Raw genomic sequence first — 16591 nt, 5'->3', positions numbered from 1 at the left:
ATATTTGTGGACTGGAGGTGGAGATTTTAGGGTTTGGTTTACAACTAATGTGAGAATATGTGTCGCGAGAAGGCACGCTCAGTTACTACTGTTGTTTTTCATATTGTTTTATACATATGGAATACGCGTATATTTTCATACAAAACATTTAATGTAATTATAACGGTATACTGTGTTAGTGATGGACTATGTTGTGACTTGTTTGTCTTGCACTAAAAATGTATTAAAAACAATACAACTATAAAATAATGTACAAATGTCTAAATATGAAATCTAAATTAGATTACTTTATCAACTAAATAAAAAAAAAAAATTCCCATACACAATAAATACCACCTCACAACTGGCACAATTACGATTGAATCCAATGTCTCGATACAGCTTTGGGGTAGTTTCCCCTTTGGCTTGAATGTGTCTGTGCTGTCTCTTGAGGCAGGTTGAGTTGTTATGCGAAAACAGGAAATGGTCTTAAACGGTTGTGGCTTGATGGAGAGGCAGGCGGGCGTCAGCCCTTCACCCACTGAGGATATGATGCCGTGCGTACACGGACACGGTCCAGGCACGGAAGGTAGACAGACGACAAGGTCGCATTCAGTGAGCGGCGGAACGTAGATCACAAAACATCACAATCTCATGACAACTTGTGACGGAGCTTTAATGGTCAAACCCTGAAACCTCGCGTGGCACCCTCAACATAATCTTCCTTGTTACAATCATCTCGTTCCATTCAAATCTCCTGACTTATAATAATATCGGCCCTCTATTTACACGTCATCCACCGATACGTTGACGGTTTCCCGTTTCGGTTTCTTGCGATCTCATCAGATGTTATGCCATTTGCAATTACCACGCACATTTGATGAGAAATGTTTTCTTTTTTTGGGGGTGAATAAAATACAGCTCACTCGTACCAACCTCACTCACACAGACAATACAAAAAAGAAAACATCACGAGAGACATCTTTGTCTCCAATGAAAAAGATACAAAATGTATAAAAATGTTTTAGTATGTACAGTCTTTTCCCGCTTTTAGATGGATTCTGTCTGCATCTGACTGAGTGTGATATTTTGTGAACAGTTTTTGCCCACTGGACCATCAAAGTCAGCATATTCTTATTTTTCCAACTATGTCACTTGTGTCCAAAGCTGTATTTTAGTCGTCACTTGTTCACCTTGTCCCCGGAGTGCATAAAGGAATACAGAGGCTGTCATCAAGACTGTCCTTCGCTTCTGTTGACTCTGAGATGGAGAGAAGATAAAACATCATTTCAATTGCAAATAATTTTACTTTTAGAGCATTTTTTTGTACAAAATAAGGAGACAAGGACATGCATACAATGTCAACAGTCTGTTAATTGCCTTAAAAATGATCAATGAATTCTAAGTGACACTGCCACCAAGCAGCTGTATAATATTTCCTATGTAGGGAATATGCGTATGGAATGTGTGGAGGTGCGGGCGGGAGTACGCAGAGAAAAAAAACCCCACACAAACACGGGAAGAACATGCAAACGCCGCACAAGAAGGCCAAAGCTGTGATTCCAACCCGAAGCCTCAGAACTGTGCGGCCAACAACTCGTGCTCGTCATCATGCTGCCACGCTTCAAAATAATACAATAAAAGTACTAGTTGATGTGACTTTGACATCATTAGCAATATTTCAATCTTGTCGTTCTGCTTTTTTCGCCCACTTATCGTCAAATTAGTTTCTTTTTTCTGGGACTCGCATTTTGTGTATATTTGAATCAATGAATGTTGCCATTGCACATTTTTAAAAATGTGCGCAATCAAAAGGCAGTAAGATGCCATTTTTATCTGCTCGATCATCAACCGTGTCTGGACAAATGAAGAGGGCACTTACTCGGGGTCAGGGGAAATTTCTGATATGCTGTGGGAGGTGGCAGACTGTGGCAGCGAGGGGGCGGGGCCGTGGGCCGAGCCGTTGGGCCCAGAGTTGGAGGCGGCGTTTGGAGGAGTGAGGACAGAGGGGTTGAAGGATGCAAGGATGGAGGAGAGAATATCCAGGTGTTCACTCGAGGGTTGTCTCCCCAGAGGGTTCATACCCGAGCCGGACGTGGCCGTCTGACCGGGGTACCTACACGCAGAGTCCAGGCGTCCTCGAACGTGAGCCGACGAGGGGAAGGGCTCTTGCTGGGGCTCCTCTGAGATGGGCGGCGGCGGGGAGGACGGCGGAGGCTGGTCAGGGTGCGAGGGCTGGCGGGGCGGCAGGGAGCGCAGCCATTCCCGACACGGTTGGGACTGCGCTCCCATGCCGTTGGCCTCCAGGTGCTCCCTCGACTTACTGCTCATCGCGGCACCTGCCAGGTGCTCTCGAGATGAAGCCTGTCTCCGAGTTTGCATGTTCAACTGAGATCTGGACCCGCTCAGGGTTCCCTCCATGCCGCCACCCATAGCGCCCCCGTTCCCTCTCAAGTCCTCTCGCGAGGCGTGGATAGTGCCAGAGTGATGGTTGTCCAGTCTGTCCCTGGAGGAGGTCAAGTTCTCCCTGGATGACGACACTCGCTGGTGATCCAGCCCCAACCCCGCCAGCCCTGCTCCCTGGCCCAGTTCTCGCCTCCTGGGTAAGAGGTCCAGATTGTCCCGGGATCCCCGAGAGTCCAGCCGGTCCCTCGAGCCCCCGACGCTTTGCCTCCCGAGAGGATCCCGAGACAGCTGCCTCCGGGCCAGCGAGTCCAGATGCTCCCTGGATGAGTAGCGGGAACCTGGCTGCGAGAGGGAGCCCGTACCGCCTCCGGCACCGGCTGAGGCCGAGTACATGCGGCCGTAGGAGGCCGCAGGAACACCTCGGTGGCCCAGTGTGGAGGTGCGGTACCAATTCAGCTCACTGGCTCCCCGGCCCACTGTTGAAAGCCCCTGGAGGGCGGGGGGACAGCCCAGACGGTTCTTGAGGATACCTATGTAAAAATAGGACACAAAAGGCACAAAAGATCAGGAGGCAGCAGATCCATGGGGGCAGAAGGGAAGAAGAGGGAACGTTTCAAATCAGGAAAGAAACATTTGTAACCAATGTTTGCTTTTTTTCGAGCGAGGTTAACATTTTATGAATCACCACATTAGGTTTTAGTAATACACCCTGCGGGACTCCCAAAAGAAGCTCTAGCTGTTAAAAAAAAAAATAGCCTTTTACACACCGGCTACCTAGAATGGCATTTCCCCCACCACACTGTCCTGTGTGCTCATGGCTGATGCAGGAAGAAGTTGATGAGCAAGTTTGCCAGCTTCAAAGGTAGAAGGTCACCGGTAAGTAAACTTTGGAGATTCACTTTGCACTTTCTTCAGAATGTCATACGGCATGACAGCATCCATTCTTCTTATACAATGTGTGTGTGTGCGTGCGCGCACGTGTATATTCTATATTTGTATTTTTTTTTTTTTAAAGTATACAGGGACAATGCATAGTAATTAAACAGTTTCCCGTAGATATGCCAGATTATAGTCAATGGCTAATTTGCATCTGTTGTCCCTGTAGCAGATAGATGTTATAACATCATACAAGTTTAAAATACGGTACAATTTCAGAGAAGAAAAAGAATACAATAATGGACAGCCATAAATACATGAGTATGAGTATGATTTGTAAAGTCCTACAGTGCTAGGTTTCATACATGTTAAAGTGCTTTAGTGCAAAGTGCTTGAATGTTAACGTGCTAGGTGCTAGAGCCAGCCGATGTCTCAAGTAGTAAGATACTATTGCACTTCAGTAATGTACACAGATGTTTGTACACGCACTAATAACAGTATTCACCTACATATCTGTTTGTTTATACATCATGTCACAAAAACACCAAACACCAAATTACAGCGCAACAAGCATTTCCAAAGACATATTCATACACATAAATTACAAACAGATCAAAAGAAAATGATCTCCCACTCTAGAGTAATCAAATATGTTGTTGTTGTTGTTGGCTGCGTCCTTGCTGTAATCGGCTCCGAGTGGGCGCTCGGAGCCCCACTTTCGCAGGGTGTGTTATAAAAAAAAAAAAGAAAAGAAAACAAGACCGTCTAGCATCATGAAGTGCTCTAATACGGACTCGTTCAATTTCAGTGAGCTCTTGACATTTTTTGAACAAGAATGAGTAATTTATATGACAGTAAACTGAGCCCTGCTGTGATTAGTGAAAAACTGCAAGTACTTGCCCCCCACACACAAATGCTAACAGTATAATTCCTAATGCCTTATATTATACTTTTTCTCAGTCGCTTTGGTACATTTCTCAGATCAGAATTGAAATTCTCAACACTGCTTGTTCAATCTTCACATCATACTGTCACTTATGCACTTCAAAAAAGCAGTTTGTCGTTTATTTGAAGAAATTGCAAAGTAATGCTTGGCTACATCCATGCAAATAAATACTGTATGTACAATGCTCTGCTGTTTCAGACATTATCAATTGCCAAATGTATTATAATGTTTCTTGATTGAATTGTTTCCCTCCCCCCAACATTTAGGCATTAGTTTGTCGCACAAGTCTTTACATGCAAAATGGCTGAACAACCTGTTATAATATGTCAAGCATGTTTACAATTCCATGACACTTTCTATTCAATTTGTTTTCCCTTCGTAGACTGCACTATGTTCACGTTTTTTTGCTTTGTGCTATGCACTGCAGTCTTTTCCATTCTGTATTGCAATAGGTCTGTCAACAAATTGAAGTATGAACAGTAAAAGTGTAAATGTTAAACTTGTCCACTCTCTTGCAATCAATTTTGCACATACAGTACACTATGGTGCAACTTAGAATTTAAAACAGTTGTCATCAAAACTTTAGCTGCAGTTTACACCGGAACATCCCTCCATGCAGATTACATTGTTATACTGACAACATGAATCAGCAATTTTGGGTGTTTTATCCTGACACAATGAAACAAGAACTTGTCATTCTGATGCCACAGGTTGACAGACACACTGATTTACGTTTGAGAGATGAAATAGGGAATCTGAGCAAGCGACTGGCTTTTGCAGGTAATTCATGAAGTTTTGCTATTTGTACAAATTGTTTTCAGAAATGCACAGAGGAGGACTATACATTTCACACCCAAAAACATCTGGAGAGTTATTTCCTTGGAAAAAAAAAATAGAACGTTTTTTCACTCAGAAATTCAAAGTAAATTGAGTTTTTGAGTCAATTTGACATTAGCGATTTGCAAAAGTCACATTAGGCGCGCAATGCCTCAGCTGGTAGGATGGCCATCTCCCAACCTGAAATTTGTTGGTACGTTCCTCAACCCTTGTGTGACTTCTTTTAATAAGTTAATACAATGCAAGTAAAATTGACTCAAAAATTCTCCTTGTAAAATTTACTTCGAATTTCTTGGGTGAAAAAACTTTAATAGTTCAATAGTTAAAAAAACTGTAATATTTTTTTCAAGTAAAATATCTCTCCAATTGTGTTTCTGTGTAAATCTGAATATTATTCTCTTCCAAGTGTACATTTTACTCTGTTTGGACTCAATGCGTTTTGTTTTTTTTAGCCGATCAGCAGAGCAAAACCATACACATGCAACTCTCCGTAACTTTTCGCCAACAACCCTGACTAAACTCCCCGACTTACAAAGACACTTGTCTCCCTTTGGCTCAGGTCTTATACGTTTGATGAGTAAAATGGTGTCTGCGAAATTACCCTTGCGGTGCCTGTGTGGCTGTGTGAGGCCACTTTCGTCCCCGCTGGTGAGCGCTGCGTCGGCTTGGTTGTTGTTGGCTGCATCCTTGCTGTAATCGGCTCCGAGTGGGCGCTCGGAGCCCCACTTTTGCAGGGTGTGTTTTTCACATCCCTCCAACGCGGGCCAATAGGACAGGAGGTCGTTGCCATCCAGATCTATCACACACCACAAATGACCAGTCAGGCTCTGCTTACATTTTGGGTGAAAATGCAGTAAAAACAACAGATTTCACATAATTACTGTATCCGCTTATCCTCCCAAGGGTCGCGGGCGAGCTGGAGCCTATCCCAGCTGTCTTCGGACAGTAGGCGGGGGACACCCTGAACTGGTTGCCAGCCAATCGCAGGGCACATAGAGACAAACAATCATTCTCACTCACAATCACACCTAGGGGAAATTTAGAGTGTCCAATTAACCTACCATGCATGTTTTGGGGTTTTTTTTTGGAATGGGGGAGGAAACCGGAGTACCCGAAGAAAACCCACACCGGCACGGTGAGAACATGCAAAGTCCACACAGGAAAGCTGGGGCCGGAATTGAACCCAGAACCTCTGATGATCATTATTATTATTATTGTTATTATTTAGTAGTTAACTGAAAAGTGTCTCATGGGAAGTAACACTTAGAAACAGTAATCCAAGTTTTTGTTACATCTCAGACAGATTACTGTAATGCACTTTATTTTGGTGTCAGCTAGTCCTCCCTCAAAAGTTTCCAGTTGGTCCAAAATTCTGCTGCTCACCTCCTAACTTGAGCTCGGAAGATGGAGCACATAACACCAATTCTGGCCTCCCTTCACTGGCTCCCAGTGCATTTTAGGATTCATTTTAAGATGCTTCTGTTTGTTTACAAGTCTTTAAATGTCCTCGCCCCGGCGTACCTATCCTACACCTTCCCGGAGCCTCAGGTCTGTAATCCAGGCGCTACTGGAGGTGCCGAGGACTAAGCGGAGCCTCAGAGCGGATCGAGCCTATTCTGTTGCCGGTCTTTCCCTCTGCAATGACCTTCCATTAAAATGTTTGGCAAGCCCCCTCTCTGTCCATTTTTAAAATTCGCTTGAAGACACATTTTTATTCTTTGGCTTTTGACCCGACGTGAGACTGTTCTGCTGTTTTCCGGTTTCTACTGTATATGTTTTAGTATCCTTAAAATTCATGTTTTAATTAATTGCTTTCATTGTCTTTGTTGCTATTTTTGTTAAATGTAAAGTGGTTTCATAAAGCTGCAGCTGTTATGAAATGTGCTATAGAAATAAAATTGTATTGTATTGCATTGTATTGTACAGGGTCGGACAAAATAATATGACATATTTGTAGGTTAAACAAAAGGCCAATTAAGTAAAGAAACAAAAAAGTATTTTTATTTTCAAAAAGTACATATAATGCCAGTTTGCTTGCTTCCTTTATAATGGCATTCTTTTTCGTTGCTTTGTCAGTTGCTGCCATAAATTGGACTGGTGAGCATCGCGCTTTCATTGTGGAAACGTTTATCAAAACAAACGCATCTGTAACTGCAACACAACGAGCGTTCCGTTTGCACTTCAATCTTGGTAGACATGATCCCGCGTCAGCTCGGAACACGATCTTGTTATGTGTTATGTTATGTTATGTTATGTTATGTTATGTTATGTTATGTTATGTTATGTGTGGACAATAATGGATCCCATTTGACTGATTTAATTTTTAAAACATAATGAAGCCAAATGGCATTATATGTACTTTTTGAAAATAAAAACACTTTTTTGTTTCTTTACTTTATTTGCCTTTTATTTAACCTACAAATGTGTCGGATAATTTTGCCTGACCCTGTATAATTGCAGAGCTGGGCATCGCCTAACCGCCACCGCGTTCCGTCCTGCATATTTAATCGACCACGTGGTCCCGGTCCATCCCTCGTTGGCAACAGCGAATCGGCCTCAAGAACGTAATCTTCACGTCACAAGCAGGCGCCGCACGAGCAGACGCGCTGCCAAACAATGAAAAAATATCAAACAAAAACAACAGGCACAGTGTGGTGATCGGTGAAATAAAAACAATATGGGCCACATGTCACTGCGTCTGTGGGACCGCAAGGTACACAACTCTGCTTGATTTTTTTATTTTCTTCCTTACTTGGCAATGTGTCAGGAGTGCGGTCGTTTGGCTGACTTGGACCGACTGGGACCAAGTGGGTCGATTAAATATGCAGACGGGAAATAAGAGGTCCGTTTGCAGCAAGTGGTCAAAATGTGCTACTAATGTGTGTTTTCTTGTTTTACAGTTTTACTATCAACGGCCATCAATTAGGCTAAAATATTTACGAAAACGCTGCCTGTAAAGCATTTGAAACTTTCTTCATTGTGGAAATTCAACAGAATAATTCAAATTCCATTATGTCCTATAAGGAAAAATGTTATGAATGTGACCAAAATAGTAAAACAAAAAAAATGCAAGTTTGAACTGCATCCTCAAATTATGTTTGAGTTCTGAGTGTCCACAATGCTCCATTCACCAGGATCTGAGGACTTTTCTGATACAGCATTGCTAATTTTATGATGGCATTTCCTTGCAGAGAATAGACACCAGATTGTAACTGCAAGAAATAGTGTCTCAACATAAAAAGAAAGGAAAATGACAACAACAGTATGCATTTGAGAATTTGTCTACCTTTGGTACCGTTTTGGGTAGGCTCAGTGAGCAGACGCTCGCCGTGATTGGATCGCTTGAAACGCCGCTGGATGCGCCCACGTAGACGGACGTTGTCCTCACTCTCAGATGACGGTATGGACAGACTGCGCTCCTCCTCCATGGAGAGGTCGGAATCAGAGTCGGAATCCTCTCCTTTTAGGAAGGGGAAGAGAGAAAATGACTGGTTTCCAAACTAATCTGAACTCACGAATGTAGTGAAAACGAATGTCCAAACCTGGCGCATGCATGTGTCTGAACTTCATAAATGGAATTTGTTGACCTATGCTTATTGAAGCGCTTTCGGCTTGTTTACCTCCATCTCTGTGGAACATGGCGACATCCAGGTCCGTTGCCCCGGTTTGAACAATGCTTTGTTCCAGAGTCTGACGTGCTAAAAGATTCTCTCTAAAAGGCAAACGGGAGAGGAGCGATTAGACACATGTACTGCATGTTTACTCATGCTGACTAATAAAGGGCATCCGCACAAATACAGCCTGTCATTTACAAACAAGGAGGCAAGCAGCACAAAGAAAAAGTCACTCCCGGCAATATTAGTGTTGCTCTACATTTGCGACAGTACACTGTTTGATTTGACGTGTATTCTCTTTACCCCACTGACCCACAAAACAGACAACAGGCTTTTAATGGCCGGAGTTACAGTATTCCCTTCCGAAAGCCACACTGCCCCATATCCAGCGGCATATGCTAGTTCCTACTGAATGATTGATGTTTCCTCTTTTTTTGGGATGTATTTCTGTACATACACTGCATGATGTATTTATGTGCTTTTATACCTGGCGGAGCTGACCGAGGAAATGGTGGATGCTCCCAGGGTGATGCGATGCAGCCCACTTTGCTCCAGCAGTGAAGCATTGTGATAGGGATTCTGTGCCTGTAAAAAAATAAAAAAACAAAACACAAAGTTATTAAGTTTAAAAAAAAAAGACTTTGTTAGGCTACGGAAAATATGAGGAGTTGTACTACAGTATTACAGCTTCTTCTCATCTGGTAAGATTTTCTACTCAATTTGGAAATGTGCCCGAAATTGGGACGTCATTGAGACTTGAGACCAAGTTCTACAAGATGTGAATCCACGTTTATAGGGATGCAATTTGAGTTACTATTTGTATTTTAAAATAATAAGCTACAAGAACACGGCCATTCACACTTTGACAAATACAGTATTCGAACCTTCCATGTAAGCTGACATTTTAACAAATCCCTCCTTAGTTGTCAGTTCTATGGGACTAAGAGCTTTGACAGATCCAATTAAAGTAGGACATGAGGAAACTTGCCATGACCTTTGCTATCTATACGGTATAGTCTTCATTCATATTTAATATAGCCAGCATGCTAACGGATCATTTATAATGTACATATACTATTGGACAGAGCAGCGCTTCAAACATTGGTCAATTTTGTGCATCCAATAATAGCTTGTGAGAGGTACTGTATAGTCGTTTAAAATCTGTCAGTGAGAGTTGAGAAATGGAGGTTAAAAGGCTGGATGAACTACATCGTCAATAACATACACTAATGTGCACGCACGCAAACACACGCACACACACAATGCAAGATGGGCCCTATATTATTTTATTCGGGTCAGTACCAAATCCCGGAGGCACAAGGAGAGCGAGAGGACAGGGGAGATGGATGGGAAAATTGATGGAGGGAATTAGCACAGTAGAATCAGTGCAGCTAATGAGATTAGCCTACACAGATTTTATCATCGTAAATAACCTCATTGGACACAACATTAAGTATAAATGCATAATTTAATGCGATCCAATATATGAATTGTATCGGAAACTCTGCCTATACAAAGATAATGCTCCGTTTTCTCCATTTTCTTATTCTTTTAAAACTAGGAAACTATACTGTGTGTTTTGTTATTGCGGTTGTCGTTCACACTAGTGTTTCTAATATTTTGACCTCATGAACCTAAATAAGGTGACCAAAACATTAATAACCAGTATGATGCAGTGCAATTCCGTATCACAGCAAACTACAACCACAATATCAATCTCATCCGATTGTGTAGGTGATAATTAAGGGAGGTTCGATAAATAGACAATTTTTTGTGTTATTAAAAATGCACACCTCTGATTGCACAGTCCTCTACATTTTCTGTACCCCAGACACCTTCCACGATAGGTGTGTGAGTGTCTGTGTGCTTGTGTGCGTGAGTGTAACTCACAGCATTCGATGTCGGTCTTGGCGGCTCTTCTCCAGGACTCTTCTTCCCTAAACAGGCCACCCTCCACGCCTCCTTCACCTCAGAGTTGAAGATGGTGAAGACCAACAAGACTGACAGACCCTACAAAACACAACGGGTCTAAGCAACGGTCTGACACCTGACATGGGAGCCCAGTATGCTTATCATGCAGATTGTTCATACCTGCACGAGACAGAGGACATCAAACATATAGTAGAAAGCCAAGATGCTGTTGTTCACAGCCATCAAACCACAGAGCCAGGTGGAGGTGGCCACCATCAACAGCAGGAAGGCGTTGCGGATGGTTGCGCTGCAAAGGAAAACGTCTTAAATATTAGAACCACGATAAAAGAATGTAAAGATTTAATCAAACAAATACATACAATAAATGAAAATGTTGTATTGTATTAAATAGTTGAATATGTTCCTGTCCCTCTGTTTTCACGGCACGGTACTCACATGACAGGAAGCTTCTTGGTCTCCTTCTGAGAGGTATTACAAGACATCTTGGCTACAATCATGAAAATGCCTCCATTGATCTGGACAAAGGGACAGTAAGGCACATGTGGTCACATATATGCAGCCAGAGGAGAAGAAACAATTGTGTTAAACATTGACCCTTGAAGACGAATGTTTGTTTGATATTCGAACAGAAAAAAAACAAAAACAAAAACGAAAATGTGACAAAGTTACCAGTATGACGATGGCGATTGGACCAGCAAAGCTCCAGATGAGCTTGTCGTAGATGGAGATCCAACAGAAGTCTGGGTTCCCATAACCTTCTGGATCCAAGCCCACAGCCAGACCTTCAATAAAGACACACACAAGTAGAAATGGCCAACTATTATTAGTTTAGAAATAACAAGCGTCCGTTAACTATACTGTAAACATCTCTAATAGCCACTAAACTGCTTCTAATAGTCACTGAATTGCTTCAGCTATCCAAATACAATCATATACATGCATGAGCCGTTTTAAAAATGTATGTATGTAATAATGTTCATGACTGTTACATTTGAGGTGGACTTCACCACACTGAAAAAAAACACGTCAAGTCTTTTTGATATGTTGGGCATCATTTTCCCATGAGTGGGGAACGCAATTTCACATTTCATTAAATTGCGCATGCATAAGTTATTAAATAAAGGTAATTAAATTAGTTCTGAAGAGGATGAGTGCCGGTGGACTAATGAACAGAAGTGGTATTAACACCAGCGTATGTCGATTTTCTGAGGACCGTAAGAATAGAATAGAAGCCCATACAACAACAACAACAGTTAGGGAGACATATGAAGCTATTTAGAGATACATATAGTGGCGCTAGTCATATCCACACAAACATCTACATTTTTTCTTTAGCATTAATTAATTTTTGCGGCACCTTTGTTGGCTGTGTGTGACTTTGATGGTCATGGCTACAAGAAACTTTACATACTGCAAGGAGATGTATGTTGATATGAACAGTCCTCAACAAAAATGAGTACCATATATCCATACAACACATTTGTTCGAAAATGAGACTTTCATTTCAATTCATTCATTTCCTGTGGTATACTATACTTCAATATACCCATACAAATGTGGACCATTCGTTGCAAATTAGATTTTTCAATGGAAACACAAGCATGTTTGTATTTTTTCTAATAAAATTTCAAATAAATGTTGTGTTGCGATGTTCTATTTCACAAGGAATGACCCAGAAGGGAGTCAAATCATCCTGTTTCTGAAAACAGGCTCGTGCGTTCATTGAGAAATTGGTAACTTTTCAAAAGTGTTCATTTTTTTTCCTTGTACCTTGCATGTGTGTATGCATCTGTCAGTGAAGGAAATTGATGGAAAATAATTGGTAGGCAAAAAGGAAGACAGAAATAACCTCCAAACAGGATGTGTCAAAAAGAAATTTTCCTTGTGAGTATGTGTCCAATTCAGTTTCCACCTTATTACTGCTGAGATAAAAATGTAAGGAGATAAAAATGTAAGTGAAATGCATTCCACCCAAATGCCAATAGGACACCTTATCTGCACAGACAGCTGCTGCAGACGTCTGCATGTGCAGGATATTGGCAATGCATTGACACGATGTCTGACAGGTGTGAGTTCACGAATTGACAGCCAGCATGTGGATGTAGTAATCACGCTGCATTAGCAGCAATGTCACATGACACCAGGTCCTTTTGACAGCGCTGTTTTCTTTCGGGCATGCATTTTTTTTTTTTTTTTTTGTTAATGCAAAGAATAGAGAGAGGTGCAAGTGGATAAAGAAACTTTAAAACTCTGTTATGCAGTGAGCTATCCAAGAAATTGAATCAGAATACAGTTGTTGTTTTTTTTTTGTTCCGCATCACAATATAGTTTTGGAATGACTCACCAATGATTATGTTAAATTATTCATAACTGCGCCGTTGGAAGAAAACAATTATTTAAAAAAAAGATCACAAAGAAGTGTAGTTTTCCTGATATGCAAGTCTTTAAGTGCCTATTCCGCTTCATATAAGTAAGGAAAGGACATGTATCTATAATTGAGAAACTGTAAGAATGCGCATGAAGGTGTGTGTTACCGGTAATAATGGCTGGCACGCCCCAGCCGATGGCGTAGTAGAACCTCATGGCGCCGAAGTTGACGTTGCGTTGCTCAGTCTGCATGCGGTATATGTGAAGGCCCTCCACAAACATCCAGGCGAATGTGGACATGAAGAAGTAATGCATGAGAATGGCCACCACCGTGCACAGGAACTGCAAGAGAATGTGGAGAGGAGCAGGAGGGTGACTCAAAGTTAAGAAGGAAAAGCTAAAAAGATCAAGGACGCTAAGTGAAGAAGAAGCAGAGAAGAGTAAAGAGAAAGATGAAAAAGAGGTGTGCGTCATCTTGTCAACGGATTTAGTGTTGGGCACACATCTTGGAGAGGGGCCAGCAACACTTGACGAGATGCAAATAAGGTATGATTGAGGCGACGGTCATCAGTAATCTCATAGACAATTTCACTAAACCACAGAGTTTACAACTTGTAATGGATAATAAAGGCAACAATTGCACGTATTCGTATAGAAGTGCTGTAAACGTATGGTTGTGTATGTACTGTAATGATGTAAGTACTAAAGGGGTTTTCTGAGAGTTTTTCCTGTCCCTATAGATGGGGGATCATATTTACCAATTTAATGATCTGCTTTGTCCCAGTAGAATTTTAATGTTAATGAGAAACAATTTGAATTCACTATATACTATTATTAAGTATTGCGTACATAGATACCTTACAATAATATTTGTATAAATCGCTGGTGTCGGGCCAAAACCCTGTACCTCCAAAATAGCAGAGCTGGGCATTTCGTCCCGGACGGACGCCCATTCTGTGGACGGTCGGATTGAGGACCTTTTAAAAAGGACGGACTAAGCAAGGACGAGGTAGGTTTTCATCCATCCCTCTAATCGACCGATGGAATGTAATGACTGAAGCGCTTTAATAGGACAAGGACGGACAGGGTTGGAGGATGATAATTTTTACGAATAAGGACGGAGAGACGAGGACGGAAGGGTACCCAGTCCGCAGATGGGTGATGGACTGGCAATAAAGAGTAAAGTGCCCAGCTCTGCAAAATAGTCACTTTTAAGGAGAGTCCAAAAACGGCAAGTTTGTTCTACCATTAGCAACGCATTGTGAAAAGAGCAAGCCATTTTCAGCACCTTAGTTTGGTCAATAATTTGTACGAATAACACCCACACGTGTTGACTGACGAATAGTATTGATTTTTGATAAAATATGAAATCCATCAAAATGTGACTTATGAGGTTCTGGCCCAACGCCAGCAAAATTCAATTCTGAATTTCGTACAGCCCCGGTAGCAAACTTACATGACTAAGCCCTGTGTCACATCATCTTCAACATATCTATTCTACCTGCCTACTGTGCATTGCAGATCAACAGATATTTTGTATTTATATAATTTAATGCAAAATCCCAAAGTTATCAAAGTAAGTTATCCTCTTTAAAAGCACTCAGACCACTTTGCATAATGTGGTCTATCGTGTTATGAATATGACTTTGGGACCAAATTGTTGTAGAACTGCATTTATAAAATACACTAAATGGTTGATTCCATTATGTCATCCTAATCAAGTTTGAGCATTTTTTTTCGTTTTCTTTTCACTGTTTAATGACAAAAGGAGATAAAGTCTAATCTTGTATCATTTGGAAAAATTAGGCTAATTTCGTCCTACACAAACACACGGAAATGATTCCCAAAATATGAGGGCTCACATTTTGGATAAACCTCTGTGGTCATATTGGATATACTGATCTTTACATTGAACAATACAGATGCTGCACTAGCATTTAAATGTACGGTATACTCTGAATTTTAGTGGTCAATCTTAGTGTGTTGTGTTTGTTTATTCAGTAAGGGATGCTATTCAAAGATAAGAGACAGACAGTGAATTGCCAAATTAAAATGTATAGATTAAATCCAAGTAAAACATTACATCATATCATGACAAGTCACATCACGTCTACTCATATGGTCGAATATTATACTATTACTTTGTAGTATATCTTGTCAAGATTATACAACCAGATGGTTAATTGTGCATCCACACACAGACATAGATACACGCACATGTGCAACCACACGCACGTACACAATGACACAAAGCATAAACTTAACAGTAGAAGTGAGAGAAATAGCAAATATAGCAAAATGACTATGAGCAGCACTAACATGCTCTGCTAAGCATGATGCACAATACTTTGTACATTAATTGAGACGGAGCATACAGTAGTTCAGCTGGAGGTAACCATTGACAATGTACGGCCGACTGTGTGAGAATTTGAATTCATGAGATTTCATGCTGACTGAGCACATATGTCCAGCGTTTCCTCTGGAGGAACGCAGGATATACCTCGCTACACACACAAACGCATAGATGACATTAATGAAATGGCATGAGAAGTAGCCACAAGGGAAATGGAAGTGCAAATGGTCCTGAAAATATGAGGAATTTACCATCAAACACACACACATAAAACAACATGTTTTAGAGCTAGCATACGATTTAGGATGGTTGTGATACCATAATAATGCATTTTGTGAGAATGCACAAAGAGTACAGTTTGTAGTGAGTCTCTTTCCAGAAAAATGTTGGACCAATCAGCAAAAAAAAAAAAAAGTTTTTTATCTACCACAAAAAATGAAAGCAAAACCATCTTTAATAAATTCAATTTTAGGCTCTAATCAAAAATATGAAATTGGAAAACACTGGACTGAGTAACTTTTATATTTTATTTAGTAGTAGTCTTTACTTAACCCAGTAGTTTGGTAACTAGGGATGATACACAGCTTTAAAGAACTTTCCTTCCTAAATGATTTCAGAAAGTGACACTTGTCATGCTAGCACTTGACGATTGGATTGGCCTCTCGCGCATGTGACAGACACCATTTGGCAGCGCTTTTTCTCAAGACTGTTTTACAGACTGATTTGTGAAACAAACCATCTGGCAAGTCAAGTTCAGAATGGTGCCAAAGTTTAAACCAAATGGCAAAGTATCACAACATACATGCAAGAACACAAACTGAAATGGCTCCACATATTTGCTGCCTCTTAGCGCCGGTTACAGTGGGATGTGTCGTGGATATAGACAGTGACAAAATAGATGGAGCAGAGGACAAAAAATTGACACAAACTGGGTGGTAAAACTCAAGTACCAACCTGTTGTTCAGTCTGATTGATTCCCAGCAGAAACACAAGCTCTGACAAAAACATGGCCGCCGCCGTATTGGAATGGATGCTCCTGGTGTTGGACTTGAGGCCTCGGAGGCAGGACAGCACCAGGACGCTGAGGAGCAGAGCCAGCATGGACAGCACCAGAGAGGAATAGGTGATCAAGGCCAAAGTCTCCAGATCGCCCTCCAACTGCTGCTTATGCAAGGAATAAAAAGGGAATCACAGGGTTACGTTTCGAGCTGTGAGAAAGTGGAGTGGAGCTACAGTATATCTAAGGTCACCTAAAAGCGAAAAATCTTGGGGAGAAAAATT

At 41.3% G+C, this 16591-nt stretch overlaps 1 protein-coding gene across 5 annotated transcripts in view; it reads right to left on the bottom strand.

Annotated features, from left to right (window-relative positions):
• Positions 1-637: 637 nt before the first annotated feature.
• celsr3 (cadherin, EGF LAG seven-pass G-type receptor 3) overlaps positions 638-16591 on the bottom strand; it is an 83088-nt gene continuing 67134 nt past the window's right edge. For 2 of the 5 annotated variants that reach the window (XM_086049841.1, XM_086049872.1), the window contains 12 exons: positions 16265-16471; positions 13125-13299; positions 11260-11372; positions 11026-11105; positions 10750-10876; positions 10549-10668; positions 9146-9243; positions 8665-8756; positions 8331-8504; positions 5646-5840; positions 1862-2915; positions 638-1239 (listed from right to left, as the gene is read on the bottom strand). In XM_086049841.1, coding sequence (XP_085905967.1) covers positions 1212-1239; positions 1862-2915; positions 5646-5840; positions 8331-8504; positions 8665-8756; positions 9146-9243; positions 10549-10668; positions 10750-10876; positions 11026-11105; positions 11260-11372; positions 13125-13299; positions 16265-16471 — 2463 coding nt within the window. In that variant the 3' untranslated portion in view covers positions 638-1211. The remainder of the gene's footprint in view (positions 1240-1861; positions 2916-5645; positions 5841-8330; positions 8505-8664; positions 8757-9145; positions 9244-10548; positions 10669-10749; positions 10877-11025; positions 11106-11259; positions 11373-13124; positions 13300-16264; positions 16472-16591) is intronic. The other 3 variants (XM_086049855.1, XM_086049864.1, XM_086049848.1) reach the window with 3 other exon arrangements.

The sequence above is a fragment of the Filicampus tigris genome, chromosome 1 (assembly GCF_054856515.1).
Source record: "Filicampus tigris isolate MCC_2025a chromosome 1, RoL_Ftig_1.0, whole genome shotgun sequence".
In the NCBI taxonomy this organism is placed as follows: domain Eukaryota; kingdom Metazoa; phylum Chordata; class Actinopteri; order Syngnathiformes; family Syngnathidae; genus Filicampus; species Filicampus tigris.
Note: the sequence above shows the minus strand (reverse complement) of the source record. Positions and strands in the feature narration are given on the sequence as shown.